At 33.8% G+C, this 17,003-nt stretch overlaps 1 protein-coding gene across 2 annotated transcripts in view; it reads left to right on the top strand.

The window, feature by feature from the left end:
- VAPA (VAMP associated protein A) overlaps positions 1–11,305 on the top strand; it is a 33,718-nt gene extending 22,413 nt beyond the window's left edge. Inside the window, exons 3-7 of one of the 2 annotated variants that reach the window (XM_026699399.2) lie at positions 2,615–2,718; positions 3,714–3,794; positions 7,779–7,904; positions 9,629–9,805; positions 10,519–11,305. In XM_026699399.2, coding sequence (XP_026555184.1) covers positions 2,615–2,718; positions 3,714–3,794; positions 7,779–7,904; positions 9,629–9,805; positions 10,519–10,674 — 644 coding nt within the window. In that variant the 3' untranslated portion in view covers positions 10,675–11,305. The remainder of the gene's footprint in view (positions 1–2,614; positions 2,719–3,713; positions 3,795–7,778; positions 7,905–9,628; positions 9,806–10,518) is intronic. The other variant, XM_026699400.2, reaches the window with a different exon arrangement.
- Positions 11,306–17,003: the final 5,698 nt, after the last annotated feature.

The raw sequence follows: 17,003 nt of genomic DNA, 5'->3' as shown, positions 1-17,003 counted from the left end.
GCATCCTTGGAGGAGATTTGTCGTGCGGCCACGTGGACATCCCCGTCTTCTTTCATCAGACACAACCGTCTGGATGCCTTTGCCTCAGCGACTGCAGTCTTCAGCAGACGGGTGCTTCAACAAGTGGTTCCGCAGTCGGTGTGATGAGCCGGACAAGGACCCACCCGTGGACATGCAAGCTTTGGTATGTCCCATCCTGGACTCTCGATGTAGCATGGAGGAGAATGGGCGTTGGTAAAAGTTACTGTGAATGCCCTTTCTATCTATGCTGCAAGAGAGCCCAGCCCCTCCCTTGATTCGTCTGGAGAGGGTAAGACATATTTCTGTATTCATTTGTGCTTTCAGAGACACCTTTCAGTCTGTCAAGTATCTTCGCCAAAGCTGGGGTCTCTCCTGTGGGCTGGCTTTTATATCTTAGTAAAGACTCAGCTATATGACATCATAGGAAGGAGTCAACCCATCCTGGGTTCTCTTGCAACATAGATAGAAAGGGCATTCACAGTAACTTCTACCAACACCCATTTTCCCCTCTACCCTGTCTACCATTTTTTGTAGCTACCAAAGGCTTATAGGGAAAGTCTCTGTCAATCTGGTAAACTCAGTTCTAGGCAGAGAAAATCTAATTCTGTTAATCTCTACTTAGGCAAAGTACATAGCACTTAATCAAAATAAATATATCATGTCCAATATATTAAACCTCTTCTACCTAAATGGTAGTTGTAACAGGATAATGCTGTATGTTCAAATGAATTTTGATGACTGGAGCTGTCCCATATTTAATAGGATGGAGAGATGGAATTTTTTTGTAGCAAATTTTTTTGTGGTAAAATTATATCTTCAGTAAAGAGTGTGTGGTGAATGAATAAGGGAGTAATTGTTCTAGTAAAGGAGTATACTGAGACTTATTCTCATAGTTTTGCATTTGCAGTACATATTTTAAATTTGATTGTGGTGAGAGAAGAGGAGAAGATATAAAATATTATATGGATTGATTTTTCAATAATCTGTTCGTTTTCTTGGCTATTCATGGTATTTTCAGGAGTCTTCTACAACACCAATGTTCAAAGGCATCACTACCTATCCTTCTTAAAAGTCCAACTTTTGTTTCCATTCAGGTTCATAGAGAATACTATAGCTTGTATGATTCTGATTTTTGTAGGCATAGACACATTAAAACATTTTCCAAGACCTTCATGGCTGCTCTACTAAGTGCTAACCTGAGGTTTATTTGTTCCTTGTTTTTGTTGCTTGTTCCTTTACTGTTGATGGTTGATCCTAAAAGCTATCCACCACCTCAGTCTCTTCACTGTCAATTCTAAGAGTGCTTGTTGTACATGTTGTTAATTTGGTTGTCTTACTATTTAATTTAACTTCCATTTTTTTACCATGCTGAGTGTGTGCTCTTTGTCTTTTAGTACTAGGGCTTGCAGATCCTTTGCATTTTTGGCAATCAGGGTAGCACAGGTTATTGACGTTTCTTTCTCCAATTTTAAAACAATGCTACTCTTATTACTTTCCAGGTTCCTTAATATATATACAGCATATACCGTGCCTTAATTAATGTTATACGAGGACCTCATATAGCATTACCTACTGCCTTAACTATTCTCCCCTTCTCAGGATTAGGAATTAAAACTTTAGCATTTAAACTAGTTTTAAATTTTTAAAAAGAAAATGTTAGAAATATTGAGGGCATAAATGGCTAGTACTTTGCTAGGTGAATTCATCTAATAATTATATCATTATAGATTTTTTTTCTGCATTGGAAGGATCAATTGATCCTTATTTAATTGTAAGATAACTGTAAGATAAACATTACGTGAATTGTTCAGTTTTGGCTCAGTGTGATATATGAACTAATCTCAAGTAATAAACTTTGGTTTACAATATGTACTTTCAGATAAGCCAAAATAAATACTTTGGATTGTTTTTTAATTGTTGTATGTGAACCAGGTGTAATATTCCCAGCAGGGAAAAATGTATTCTGTTTAGGCAATTGTATATATATGAGCTCTGTTTTTATCTGTTGAAGCTATCTGGCCTTTTGGGAAGAAGGGTATTTTACAGTTGTTGTATAAAGTAAATAAATTGGCTGACAAGTAGTACAACTCAGGCTCTTCATAAAACGTGTACTTGTATTCAATGCAATATGTGTTGAGTTCTATTTATGTAATAAGATTCTTTTCTTCATCACCTGTACTTGCAGAATGAATAGTACATTGTATTCTCAACAGAAAAAATACAGCATTTTGGGACTCTAATTTGAGAGCTACTGATCATCTTTAATGTATTTCAGAACATTGAATACAATGTATATTTTTCCCCCTTATTTCTTAATGGAACTCCAGTTTATTTATTGTCTTCTCTGAATTTATATTCATTTGAGACTAGAAATTATTAAATTAAAGAGGACAAATATTTGAAAATAACTTATTTTTCAAATTCTAAAGTGTTGCTAATTACAAGAAATTAAGTATCAGCTGAACGTAATAAAACAATTTATTGAAAAAACATCAAAGTATATGCTGTATTTTCTGAATTTACAATAAAATTAAAAGTTCACAAGAAAAAGTTTGCAAATTTTTATATAATACAAACTTTGTCTATTATGCAGTTATGTTACAGCCTTTTGATTATGATCCAAATGAGAAGAGCAAACATAAGTTTATGGTACAGACAATCTTTGCCCCTGCAAACATTACAGATATGGAAGCAGTGGTACGTAAATATTTAAAATTTCAGTTTTTAACAGATATGAATTCCTTCTCAGGTTTTTTTTTATCAGCCAGCCCCCTTGGACTTCCTATTGTCTCATATATCTCAAAGCTTTTCCAACTTCTCTGAATCTGTTTTTAAAAAGCAGCATAAGTATCTGAGAAAGATTTCACATGTTCACTAAATTTAGAGACAAAGTAGTGGAACTGGGATGTCTTCTGCTTGGGGTGGGGGGTGGAGAAAGGCATTCTTTTTCAGAGCAGCTTTCATGTTTTCAGTATTTTGTCTGTTTGAGAAGCTTCAGGAATTTTGAACCTACTGACATGTTAGGATATTTGAGACAGTATCATGAGGAACACTACAAAATGGCTGATTAGTTTTACTCTATGTAAAAATAAGAATTGCAACAATTTAGACTTGTATTTTCTTCCTAATTTTACAAGTTGTAATCTACAATATTACAACTTTGCAGGCTCCCCTCTTGCTGAGAATGTGCCAGTCAAATTTCTTTCCTAATAAAGAATTCACAAGTATATATTGTCCATTGTCTTGAATAACTTTGTGTGGGCAGTAAACTTAAAGTTGTGTGGTAGAATATATAATCAAATATATATTTCTGCACATGGCACTTTTCCTCTTCTCAGCATAGCATAAATACAGACAACTTTATTGCTTTTATTTGGTGTAGGTTCATTTTACATCTGAATTAGGAGATCGTTACATGTCTGACTAGATTTCAAACCATGGCTTCAGAAATTGACTTACCCCTATTGTAAAGGGAAACTATGACTATTCAAAACTAGAAAAAATATAGATGCTTGATGAGGAGTGATTTATATATCACAAGGATTTAAGTCTAGTTTTCCTGCTTAAAGACAAATTGTCTGCTAAGCCATGCTAGTTCTTGAAAATCAGTGTGTAAAGCAGAGTTTATACATTATGAAAATTTATTTGACAACATCTAGTAATATAATTAATGTTTTTCATTGTTGTCATAGTGGAAGGATGCAAAATCTGAGGAATTAATGGACTCCAAATTGAGATGTGTATTTGAAATGCCTAATGAAAATGATAAGCTGGTAAGTAAAACATATATTGAAAAGATCTTTTGCATATTGTTAAATATAGAGATTATAATTAGTGCTTTAATAAAACCTCCAAAGCTTTCCCGTCTTCTTTCTAATATAGAAACACTGTGCTTTTGTAAACTTTTAATCACACTACTTTTATGTTAATACATGTTGTGAATTTAGTCAAAGTAAAAATTGGCTTGGAATCAATAAAGTCATTTAGTCTGTATAATATAAGTGCAAGTTTATAATTTGTAAAAAATGGGTATATCTAAAAATAAATTAAGAAAATGGATATACAGAAGAAATAAGTACTGGAAGTGGATAAAAGAAATTGGTTTTCATTCAGCTTTCTTGAAAGAAAAAAGGTTTTTGAGATTTACACCCAGAGTGGTGAAAGACAGTTTGTGAATTATCAGCAATTCTGGACTACCTTTATAACTATCAGTAATTCTGAATTATTGTGTCCTATAGCACGATCAGAGCTTCATCTAAGTCTTGTAATAGATAAAAAGATTCTGGTGAAATTAATAACATCCAATGTTACATCCTGCTTATTAGCATGTTGATCTGGCATTCAGTGCATTCGATGGGGAAAGTATATGGTGTCCTATTTCAATTGAGTAAATTAGGTCAGGGAGATAACAGTGAGATGTGATCCTCTCTTATTTAAAAAAAACATACACCTGTCATTTGCCCATACTGTTTATCTTCATAGCCCCGGTTTGTGGAAATGAACTGTGTATCAATCCAAAGCAAAACTTGATTTCAGAGAAAGGATTTGCTGATGCTCATGAGGCTAGAAAAGGCTACAGAATCATTGTCAAAACTCCCATCAGTTCACAGGCAGATGATTATATTTTATTGGTTTTACTGTGATTTGTTGTGAGCTTCCCAGAGTCTGGTTGCATCCAAGTTCAAACATTATTATTAGGATCCCTAGCAGTAAGTATTCATAATAAGGGGTGGGAAACTGTGTCGATGCTCCATCATTGGAGTTTTCAAGAAGAGTTTGGACAACCTTTTGTTCAGAATGGTAAAGGGGATCCTGCTTGAACAGGAGGTTGGAGTAGAAAATGTCAAAGGCCCCTTCTAACCCTATTATTCTATGTTCTAGCATACTACTACTCTACTACTAATAATAATATTTGTTATTGTTAACAATTTTTGGAGTAGTAGGATTAAACTCAAGGTATTTGGGGATTCCATGCTACAGTAGTGGTCTCAGACTGTATATTTCTGTTTTAAAATATCCTGGAAATGTTAGGTACTTTGTTTACCCTAAATGGAAGTTTACATTTTAAATTATTTTAAATTAGTTTTATTAGTTTGTTCTATTTATAAGCAGTTTCTTTATTATTAAACTTCATTCTATAAAGAAAGCTACAAACTAGGCACATGTGAGGCAGTTCTCTCAGTTTTGTGTCAAAATATTGCTTTATAGAAAGTGGGTGAGAAGACATAGTTAAGGAGATTTAAACTTGAAATAAGGAGGAGCTTCCTTATTTTGAAAAATATTGAACAGTAGAAGAGTCAGTCTCCTACAGTGCTCCATCACTGGAGGTTTTCAAGCAATTTTGAAAAATATTGAACAGTAGAAGAGTCAGTCTCCTACAGTGCTCCATCACTGGAGGTTTTCAAGCAAAGATTGGATGGCCATTGGTCTGGGAAAATCTAAGATGATATGGGTAGGGAAGGATTAGAAGATCTCTAAGGTTTCTTTACATTTAGCTTATGCTAAAGAATAAGTGACTTGAATAGCTAATTTACTCTATTTACAAGTACAGGTAGTCCTGAACTTATGACTGGCCACTTAGCAATGGGTTCACTTAACAACTGCAAAAGGCTAAGCAAATGCTGCAAAAAAGGTAAATATGGGTTGGTCATGTGACTAACCCGATTTACAACCATCATAACATACAATCATAATGGACAATCTCCATTATGGTCATAGGTTGAGGACTACCTGTAAGAAGAAAATGGGAGTAATATAAACTACAGTTTTTTCCTGATGGGACATACGTACGTACGTACACACACACACACACACACACACACACACACACACACACACACACACACACACACACTAAGGCATCTTGCTGTTCAGGTAGCCCTCAACTTATGGCCATTCATTTAACAAATGTTCAAAGTCATGATGGTGCTGAAAAGGGTGACTTATATTTTGCACTCACAACCCTTGCAGCATCTCTTGGTCTCATGATCAAAATTGGCAACTGGCATGTATTTATGACAGTTGAAGCATTCTGGAGTCATGTGTTTGTCATTTGCAATCTTCCCAGGGAGTTTCTGACAAGCCAAGTCCATGGGGGGAGTAGGATTTGCTTAACGAGTACAGTGATTTGCTTAATGACCATGGCAAAAAATTCATTAAATTGGGCATGACTCAATTAATGACCACATTGCTTAGCAAAAGAACTTCTGATCCCAATTGTGATTATAAGTCGAGGCCTACTTTCATAGAAATGAGGGCCACATTCAGATTCCTCCTAGTATGCAGTTCAGTATTTTCCGATACGTTCACATTTTTATCTCAGGTTTTGTACAGGATACAAGAAGAAAATATTTCCAAGTAAATTTTAATAATATATTTTATGATTTTTGAGGATTGAAAATTTTTCAATCAGTGACCATTCAAAGTTACAAGAAGGTTGAATGAAGGTAGTCCTGAACTTATGTCTGGACTCAAGAAGTCCTTGCAGGTCCTTCCTCCCTTGGCAGCAGCCATTCCCAGTCTGGTTGTCATTGTGCTGGGCTCTTACACACCCTCCTGCCCCCCCCCCCCCGACCCGCACCATGCCCAATTGCATTTTTACTGATTTACAGCAGCCACTTAGCCAGGCTGCTTGCAAGCTGTCTGGGCTTTGTGACTTCCAGCCACTGTACTTGTTGATTTTGCTTCTGGAAGCCAGGAGGAAGTCACAAATTAATGATCCATGATCCTTTTTTAATGATAGTATTGGAGACTGCTACAGTCACCCTCACTAAGTGATGCATTGACATCCTATTGGGCTTTATGACAGCATTATTTAGTGATGGAAATGTTGGGTCCAACTACCATTGTTAACCCAGTACTACCTGTATTTTATTTTTATTATAGTTATGTGAGGATTAATATTCACATAATATATAAGCTAGTCTTTGTGAGAAAAGTGTCAATATTTAGTAGAATGCATATAGTTAATAGCTACGGAATAATGCTTCACTCCTGACGTGTAATTAAATAGTGTATTTTTGATGTGGAACAATGATAATTCTGATATAGTTCATAGATTTTTGTCTAAAGTAAAATATACAAGCAGAAAGGTTTAAGTCCAGTTTTCATAGTTGTGATATTTACCATATCAGATAAATCAGTTATTTATGAATGCTGAATATTCATTCAGTCTGGTAAATAACACATCTGACTATCTGATGCCACATTCAGAGGAAAAGCAGTTCAAGCAAAAAATAGAATTTTTTAAAAATAAAAATCAGCTCAAATTAGGGTGCTTATGTTTATAATAATAGAAATTAATCTTCATGCAAGATCTTTAGAGCCGCAAACAGCCAGAACGGAGTTTGCTGTCTTTGCTATTTAAGGCAGTTTACTTTGAGTTATTTGTACATTTGGAACCAACTGTTTTTTCTTCCAAAATTATTTTAAAAAATGACCTGGATTGAATTTCTAGCTCTGTCTATACTATGTATTATGACTAAACCATATTATTTTTTAGGGCTTAATCCTGCAAAAATGTATTTAGGATTCTAGTTTTAGTCTATAAAACTCAAGTATCTAAAGACTTTTCTTTTTGTTTGTTCCAATGCTTTATAAGCTATTGCTTAACTGCTTGTACATGACATTTATGTTTTTCTAAGTAGCAGAGTGGAGTACCAGACCCTAATCCTTTAGCCGTTATTTTAGTCATTCCTTTAAGCCTTGCAGTGAGAGATCTCCTGAGTGCTGAGGGTATGTCTTACCTGCCCTCTCAGGTTTTATCTTCAAGATCTGTATACATAACTCCAGCCAACAGAAACTTTCTTCAGGATCCTGCAAATAATAGACAGAAGATTGACATGATGGAACCAGGCAGTGAGGTCAAATACAAGATGGATCAGGTTTGTTGAGGGAGCTGAAAGCTTTAAGATTTTTCTGGTTCTAAAGTGGTTCATTGCAGCTAGCGTAAGAAAAATATCAAAAGAGGCTCAAAGTCAAGGATGTTCAATTCAGTCAAAGCGAAAACCAAGCTACATTATTAAGTTTATTTTCTATTGTATACATGTTTTGTTCAAAATTTGCATCATTTATACTCCCGTGAAATTTGAACTGCTGCAAATTTCTAGGACTGAGATGCATAGGAAGGAGAGAAAATGAAAATGGAAGATCGAAGAGGCAAAATTGATAATTAAGAATTAAGGTAGAACCAGTGGGGTTTTTTTCTACAAGCCGTCTTCAGCAACTGGAATCAACCCAAATGGTGTTGGACTAGTTTGGATGATATTTATCTGATAAATAAACAGTGAAAGGAACAAGGTTTTTTTGCTTTTGCTTTCTTGTTTTGTGGTGAAATTAAAAACCCAGAACTCTTTCAGTTAACAGTTTACTCAAAGTAGGAAGTAATTCATACTTGCTTTGTAGATGGCAGGATTTAAAATTATCATGGTTTACTCAAATCTATTAAATCAAAGGTGCCCTCTTAGTTCATGGTGCCCATTATGTCTTGGTAAAACTGTTCCTAGGCTAGCAGTTTGTGCAATGTCTTGACAGATGTCAAATATCACAGGGTTTTCTTCAGAAATTTAAAATACTTTGCACAGTGTCTCTATGAGTTCAGTGTGGCGCCGTTTTTGGGAACTATGACATTAAGCATTTCTTGCTTGCTTGCTGAAACAGGAAGTTGTAGTTAATAGAAGATTTTTCTATTTATTCTGTCACTTAGCATGAAGGAGCAGAATACAACAAAATATTATTAAGTAAGGTAATGATCATTTGAATCTGGTGGTTGGCTTGGTTCATATGAAACCAAGCAATGACATGGTGTTAATGAGAACAGATACTTTTATTCATTTCTAAACTATGTATTTTACTAAGCATAGTTTGATAGATTTGCTCCCCACTGCAGCATCTCTGCTCATAAGGCTTAAAGGACTACCACAATAGTGGTGGAACAGTGGGGAAGAGAAATAACTCCATATTCTTTCAGTAAAAACTGATAACTGCTGGAAGAAAAATGCAAACATTGTTTATACTGCATCAACTATGAAAAAAATCTGCTTAAAATAGTTTCTTGATTGGTGTTGCAGACTGGCCTCTTCATGTGTATATGGCACTTTCTGTGTACATTTAAACCATGCCACTGATGCTTTGATTTAAATAATAAGTAATTTATAAATATCCTTCTTCCATCTATTTTTCCCAGTTTTCAAAGCTACATTTGTCCAAATGTCAATGTTGGCTATGACTAGCTTTAAATTTTAGTTGGTGGAAGTATAGTTAGAAAATAATAGAGTAGCGGAAGTCTTGAAACATTAATAGTCTCCTAATCTCTTCAAGAACTTTGTCTCAACTGAGATGTTTCTATCCATTGTATCCTTGGGCATAAATAAATGTCTTAATTCTTTAGAAACTTATATAATGAAATGCAGGGTGAATATATAATTCTATTGTGCCAGATTATTTTTATCAGTCACTTAAAAATATTTATTTCAAAACTAAGTTCTGCTTCTCAAACTCCTTTCATATTTATCTTCTTGGAAATTACCTGCATTTTTTAAAAAAAGTAATAAATGACATCAACTTGGAAATACCTATTTTGAATCTGTTTTTTTTTATATATTTCCAGAATGAAATAGAAACAAGTAAATCTGCTCCAATACTGAATACAACAAAACCAGATGGTCTGGTGCCAAAATCGCATAGTGTTTCGCTTAATGACACTGAAACAAGGAAGCTAGTGGAAGAATGCAAAAGACTTCAGGCAGATATCGTGAAACTATCAGAGGAAAATAGACATCTGAGAGTAAGTTTGCAGATACACAACAAGCTCATCAGTAAAATTGGACTTTACAGATTTGTTCATGGAATACAGTGTTGCTTACACCAAGCTGTTTATAATAGTTTTTCTACACGGGAAGGATAGAATACTAATCCAGTAAATAATGATGGTAAAATACTTGTTTTAAAAATTAAGGCAGTTAAATTTACTAAAATGATAGATTAATCACATACAGTACATCTAATATTTAAAGACTTTAGGTTGTGCTTCCATTAATCAAGACAGATAAAAATGTGTTTTAAATGTGAATCAAGTTATTTTAGTAATTTAGTAGTCTCTAACTTACAAGTGAATTTAGGCTTAACTTTTTCTTCTTGAACTTTCTGTAAAGCTGGGATGGTGTTAAAAGCCTAGAAGTTTTTCTGTGCCACCATTTGTAATCCTAAAGCTGAAATAAGAAGTAATGTTTCCAGCAAATCATTGTTCTCAATTATTTTAAATATTTAATCATACTATTATAGTAAACATATGAATGGGGAAATTTCTTAATTCCTATTTTCTATTTAAGTTTATTATTTTATGCCCCCCTTTTCACACTTTAAAAAAAGGCATGAATGAATAGTCTATGATAGCATTGAAATACTTCTGTGAAATGCAACCTGGTCAACCCCACATCAGGCCTGATGTGGTCTCATGATTTTTCCTTCTATTGATTCATTTCCTCCATGTATTTTCAGGATGAAGGCTTGAGGCTGAGAAAGGTGGCACACCCAGATAAACCTGGACCATCAGGCTTGGCCCTCCGAGATAATGGCACCAATCCTCTTCCTTCACTTCTTGTTGTAATTGCAGCCATTTTCATTGGATTCTTTTTAGGGAAGTTCATCTTGTAGAAAGGGAGAAAGAGAAGAGAAAGAGAGAGAGAGAGAGAGAGAGAGAAGCATGCAGAATGCTGCTTCCTTTTTTTTTTTCTTGGCCAGAAAAAAAAAATTACCTACCACTTCATTGGTAGTATGGCCAAAGTGACCATTTTTGTGTACAGCATCATACAGGCTTTGCCTCGAATGATCTTGCACGGTTAGACAACACAATAAAAAGACAAACTGTTCGGCTGCTGGACAAAATTGTATATTAATTCATTAATAGCAGGTGTCAGTTGCACATTCAGTCCTTTATGAAAACTCATAAATAAAGAATTGTTCTTCTTTTTGTGGTTTTAATAAGAGTTAAAATTGTTCAAAGTCTTGTAAATGTTATTTTAATAATCCTTTTCAAAATTTATCTGTTATTCTTGCCTCTTGGAAAGAATATTAGAATGCTAATTCGCTTGTTCAGGAAAATGATGAGGCATTCTGTGGGGAAATGTTCCTCTTAGTGTATACATTTTTTTCCTTCAACTTACTTTGCTGATATCATGGCAGAATTTCTTACCCTTGTGAGGTGGTTGTGGAAGAAAAAAATAATCATCCTAACAGCCCTGTCCCATGGTATTTAACAAACAAAATAATAAAACTGTTAACAGACTTTCTGATGGGTAGCTTGTTTCTGTGAATTGTTCTTTTTGAAAGATTTTACAACATATGCTATACACAGCCTGTTCTTGTCACAGATTTATATTGTTCACTAGTTGTGGCTTAGACTGGTGCCAGTCTGATTTATGGAATCAATTGTATTTTGATTTTTCAACCAGACTTATTAGGCCAAGTGTCCATAGAAGAACTATAATGTTTCCCTATAATGTTTCCAAATAACCCAAAGTTAATACTGATTGAGAAAACATTGATTGAGTTTTGTGAAAAAAATTAAACCTTGTTCAGCAAATGTCTTGGCACAGCTGCCTGTTAGCTATGCATATCTTAATTCTATAAAATTCATTTTATTTGGTCTGAATATTTTTTCTGCACTATCTTGTGGTTTGTTTAATTTCCGCTATTTACGTCATTAAATAGATGATTTTGAAAGTACAACACAGCTATTCTACATAATCCATCATAAGAAAGTATTTGAAATTGATATTTTGGAAGGCTTATACTTATAAGAATTTTGGATGTCCTTGGATATAATGAAGCAGTGCTATGTAGATTTTACATAGCTGAGAACTGTTCCAGGAAAAATATAAATCTTTGATTTTGCCTTTGATTTTTAATGCTTTTTTAAATGGACAAGCTACTTATGTCATATACCGTCATAATTCGCTGTGATAAGCTTTTATAAACATCTTGCAATTTACAAAGAAGATGATGAACAAACTACTTGTCTGATGTTTCACTTAAAAGCATGCAAACACAGTTATTCTTTGTGTTTTCTGGTATCTGCCTTCTGACTTTGGTGACTTGAAGAAGCTTACTCATACCCGGTACTCACTTAATTGGTTCTAACAACAGTAGTATTGTTCATACTGTATTGTATAACTGGTATATCAGGAGAAAGCATTCATTCCTTGAAGGAACTTGATCACTGGAAGAGAATACAAGGAAGATTTATGTACATATGTTTTGATATTTCTGTGAAAGAATAAAGCTTCAAAGATATGTTCTCTGTTAAAGTAAATTAAAGCTGGTTTGCACTGGCTAAGTACTTTAGCATTTATTAGCCTGAACTTAGAATTTATTACAGATAGCCAGAACTGTGGCAGAACATAGTATGGGGAATTACTCTTACCTTGGCAGATCTCTTGCCAAAAATAAAATAAAGACAACAATAACATAAGCATTCCACAGCTTATAAGATGATGATTGTAAGTGTAGAATTAGGGTCCTAGCTGGGCCACTTAGTAGGGCAAGGCTTTCAAAAACAAATATTATGGAATGATTCAATAATTACTGTAAGTAGAGTGAGAAAATCTTGTTTGTGGATGCGCTTCTAGTTTTTAATCTTTTCATAACTATATAAAATGTAATGCTGAACTATTTCACTCTCAGGAGTGATTCTGGATGATACCAACTGTATTTAGTGAATTTATGTAATACAGATTAAATTGACTGTTCCTGAAATGGTTAGAACTTTGCCGTTTTGCTTGTGCACAGCAATGTGAGGAACGTATTTGTTCCTGTTAGTAAGTGCTTCCATCAGAAAGTGCAGTGTGTTCACTGTAGTAGATCTAACATATAGTGAATTATTGGCTCCTGCAGCTTGCATGATGCAAGCTTTATATTTAAGGTTGGCAACTTTGCTTATGGCAAGAAATTATAGCAGAAAGCAAAATTATTTAAAAGTCCTGAAATATTTTTTCATCTGCTTGTTGTATAAAGTGAAAAAAAAGCTGCACCCCAAAATCTGTTTAATCGATTTCAAAGAAAATAATTATGCTTACGTAAAGTTAAAATGAATTTTCCAATGAATTTCTCATTACCAAAAGTCTTTTGGGCATTCAGGTGGTGTTAAAGATATTGGAAAAATAACACTACAAGTTATGAACTGAGCAAAAATTCACAAAAATTGCAAAGGATTTATGGTATCCATCAGTTTTGTAATACAAGTTATTTCAGTTGTGTTGAATACAAAGTTTATAAAATAAATTAAAACTTGGTATTCATAAGATGGGAAGCTGGCAACTACAAGCACACAAATTGTTTTGGATTATAATTCCTGAACATCTAAAAGACCTGTACTAAGACTAGGGATAATTATAGGAGAAACAGAATGCAGAAAATACGGAGAGTGCCCCATTAGTTCTTGATAACGATCATAAAACTTAACTACCTGTTATGCAATCAAATGCATAGAATAGGCCATTGGATTTGAATATTATCATGTTCAGTAAATACTGGCTTGTTGGAATATGTTGATATTTGTGCTCAGATAAGTAATTATATTTTGTGAATCAGTGCAAATTGCCTAAGAATAGGCATATTCTTACCTAACAGAAAAGACATGGATAATTTGAAAGGCTGTTTGATTTTGTTCTTGACTCTCAGCAACTGTATTCTTTTATCTAATTTGTGAATTTATGAATTAAAGGAAACCTTTTCCCTGATGATTATCTAATGCTATCTTATTACACATACTTTTCCTGTATTCTGCAATACGTGTAAGCTAATAAACTAGGTGGCAATCTACTGCCCTTGTAATAAAGTAACAATATTTGTAAGATCCAGAGTTGCTGCTAACAGATTATTTTCTAGTAGCATGATCAGTTTTCAGGCAAGAAATTATTGGAATTGTAATCCTTTTCACTTTTGCATCTTTCTCTCTAAAACATGCCAGTGCTAATTATGTGGTGATCACAGAATAATCTCAGACAGCCTATATATATATATCAAAAGCAAAGTAATTATTTTCTAGGATTAATGAGTCAACATACTGTATCTCATAGAAATATTTTGTATTAGAAAACTTTTGTTTTGGCATAGTTTGATTCCAGAAATCTGAAGAAGCTTAACAGCTATATTTTCACTACAGTACTTAAATTTAAGACCAGATCATACTGAACATCTTGTTTGCTGTGTTAATAATATATGTTTGATATAATTTTGAGGCATCACATTTCATACATGCTCATTCAAATAAGCATTCAATGTAATATAAAAAATAAGTCATCCTGGATTTGATTAATCTTAAACATAAAAATTTCTCTGAAAAGTTGAATATATTTTGTCATTTGTCTTATTCTGCACTTATTCAGTTATATGTAATGTTGTGCCATTTCCCAAATGTCAGCATATAAACCTTGGTATTCACAATGAGAATGTTCTAAGATTGAGCTGCTGCCTTGATGATGTATTTGAGTGCTCTTTTTATGGTAGCTGTTTCCCTAAACTAGAACAGATGCCTGAAAGGAGATGTTCTTGTGGGCACCCCCATTTATCAGTCACTCTGAAAGTGATTTACATGGAAGCTACCAAAATAAAAATTATATAGGTAATATCTGAGATTAGCTACAGTTATGTCTTTGTGAAGATTTCTGTTTTGCTTATTTCTCAATTATTGTGACTGAGCTTTGTTAAGCATAATTAAACTTCTTGAGTTGATAAAATCTCAGTTTGCAGAATTAGATTTATTCTGTTAGCTTGGGTCTGGGGCCTACTGGAGTAAGAAAAGATGCCTGTCTCAAGCTTGCCTTTATTCAGAGAAACTGCAAATTTCAATGTTCTTCAACTCTCAAAAATAGAAATAGATCAAATGAGGATTATGGGATGATGAGTGATGTGGTTTGAGCTTTTAGTGCCATTCTTCTCATCTTCTTTGTGTTCTTAGTGCTAATGAGACCTAAAATTAGTGGGGAAAGAAACAAAACAGAAAATGTTTACTTTATTATAATGTACAGAATTGTACATTGTTCAACAACTTTGATGTTCGTAAATCTTTACAAATCTTACATAGCCTTTCTCTAAATACAGAAAAAAGGATTTTGTATCACAGCTCTAGTTTGCCTGTTGCCATTTTCATTTTAACTGTTTTTAAAATCACCTTATAGAGATATCTGCAGGAACACAATCAAAGCTCTACCTGCTTTTTATGTGTACATTAAAAAAAACAGATGTAATAAAAACATGTACATTAGAAAAATAGTGTCAGTCAAACCATTGTAACTACCATCCTCATTCTTGATCTAATTCTCTGACTTAAAGGACACCTGTCTCCTTTAAGAACTTAAAGGACACCTGTCTCCTTTAAGTCAGAGTTGACCAACATTTTTTATACATCGAGGAGTTACATCAGGGCTGTCAAATTTGCGGCTGGATGCATTTAGTGAAGGGGAGAAAAGTCCCAATACATCATGTGACGCTACGATGACGCGAATTTGACACCTCTGAGTTACATGAACAGAATAGACAAAATGGGTGTCTTATGGACTGTCAGGCTTAAAATATAATTCTAACAATTCCTATTTTCTGATGCAACCTAATTTGTGCACAATTTTTTAAATGTAATATCAGTCCTAAAATAAAAGTTTTGTACAATAAATTGAATAGTTTGCTTTCAACACGTTTTTGAAAACCAGTTGTCCAAACTAAATTTAGATAAAGAGCCTGCTTTATTAAATGGCTTTCTCTTGGCAATCTAGATGTTAGTGATAGTTTTATCTAACTAGCCTAGAGGATTTTTTCTGTTTACCATATTATATTCCACATTATTTATTTATTTACTTCACACTTTATCAGTGTTTGGCTGTCTGCCCCTGACTTGTAAATAAATGACTAATATCGCTAGATAAATATAATAATTACTTTGAAATCTATCCACTTTTGGAGGCAAGATGATGCCACTAGATGGCAATATTTTAATTCTTGTTGGAAGCACTGGAACGTTTTTCTGTGTAGCTTTAGTTTCTAGCACAGGCTTGTGCTAATAGTTGTTTTACATAAATCATCTTGCTGTTTTCATTTATAAAATGCTATATTCATTTTTAAGGCATTACAATATAGCCAGTATGCACAGCAGTAGATTAATGAATATAAAATTCAGATTTACTCTGCAACTTTTGAAAAACAAAAAAATCTTGAGTTGGAAATATTAAATGGTAGGTGAAGATTTTATATATCCCCTCAGAAAGAATATAAGAGCAAAATGAAAATTTTGAGCATTAGCTGCAATGTCATGCCAAGTTGTTTGTGAGCATGCCCTGCTATTTTAAAAGTAAAGATAATTGGATATAATTTCAACTAAGTGAATAAGATAAAGCTAATTTCTACCAGAATTACTTTTTGTGCACCATTTTATCTATGTGAATTTGCCAGTTCGTACTAGAATGTATTTAATGTTCACTCTAGAATGTCACTTTTGTAAAACAGCAAAATGTTTCATCTTGCAATCAAATAACATTTTTTCATAGACTTGCACCCTTAAAAGTTTTTGTAACCATGGTTCACAGGTGGTATTCAGCAGGTTCTGACCAGTTCTGGAGAACCGGTAGCGGAAATTTTGAGTAGTTCGGAGAACCAACAAATGCCACCTCTGACTGGAGATTTTACAATATCCTGCCCCTGCCACACCCACCAAGCTACACCCACAGAACCGGTAGTAAAAAATATTTGAATCCCACCACTGCCATGGTTCCTAAGGGAATGTTGGGAGTTTCAATCTCAACACATCTGGATAGGAAGAAATGAGAGACAGCTGAAGTTGACAACATATTGTACTTAAAAGGCTTAGTTATTCTCCTAGTAATTAGTTTCATGTATTTAGGGTATTAACATAATTAATGTACTCAAATTTTCCAAGCACTTTAATTAGAAAATGAACAGGGATAAATTAGAAAAAAGTGTGTTATACAATTCCT

Source organism: Pseudonaja textilis, chromosome 3, assembly GCF_049901715.1.
Source record: "Pseudonaja textilis isolate UNSWEBS1 chromosome 3, rPseTex1.2, whole genome shotgun sequence".
Classification (NCBI taxonomy): Eukaryota; Metazoa; Chordata; class Lepidosauria; order Squamata; family Elapidae; genus Pseudonaja; species Pseudonaja textilis.
This window is presented reverse-complemented; position numbering and strand designations above follow the sequence as displayed.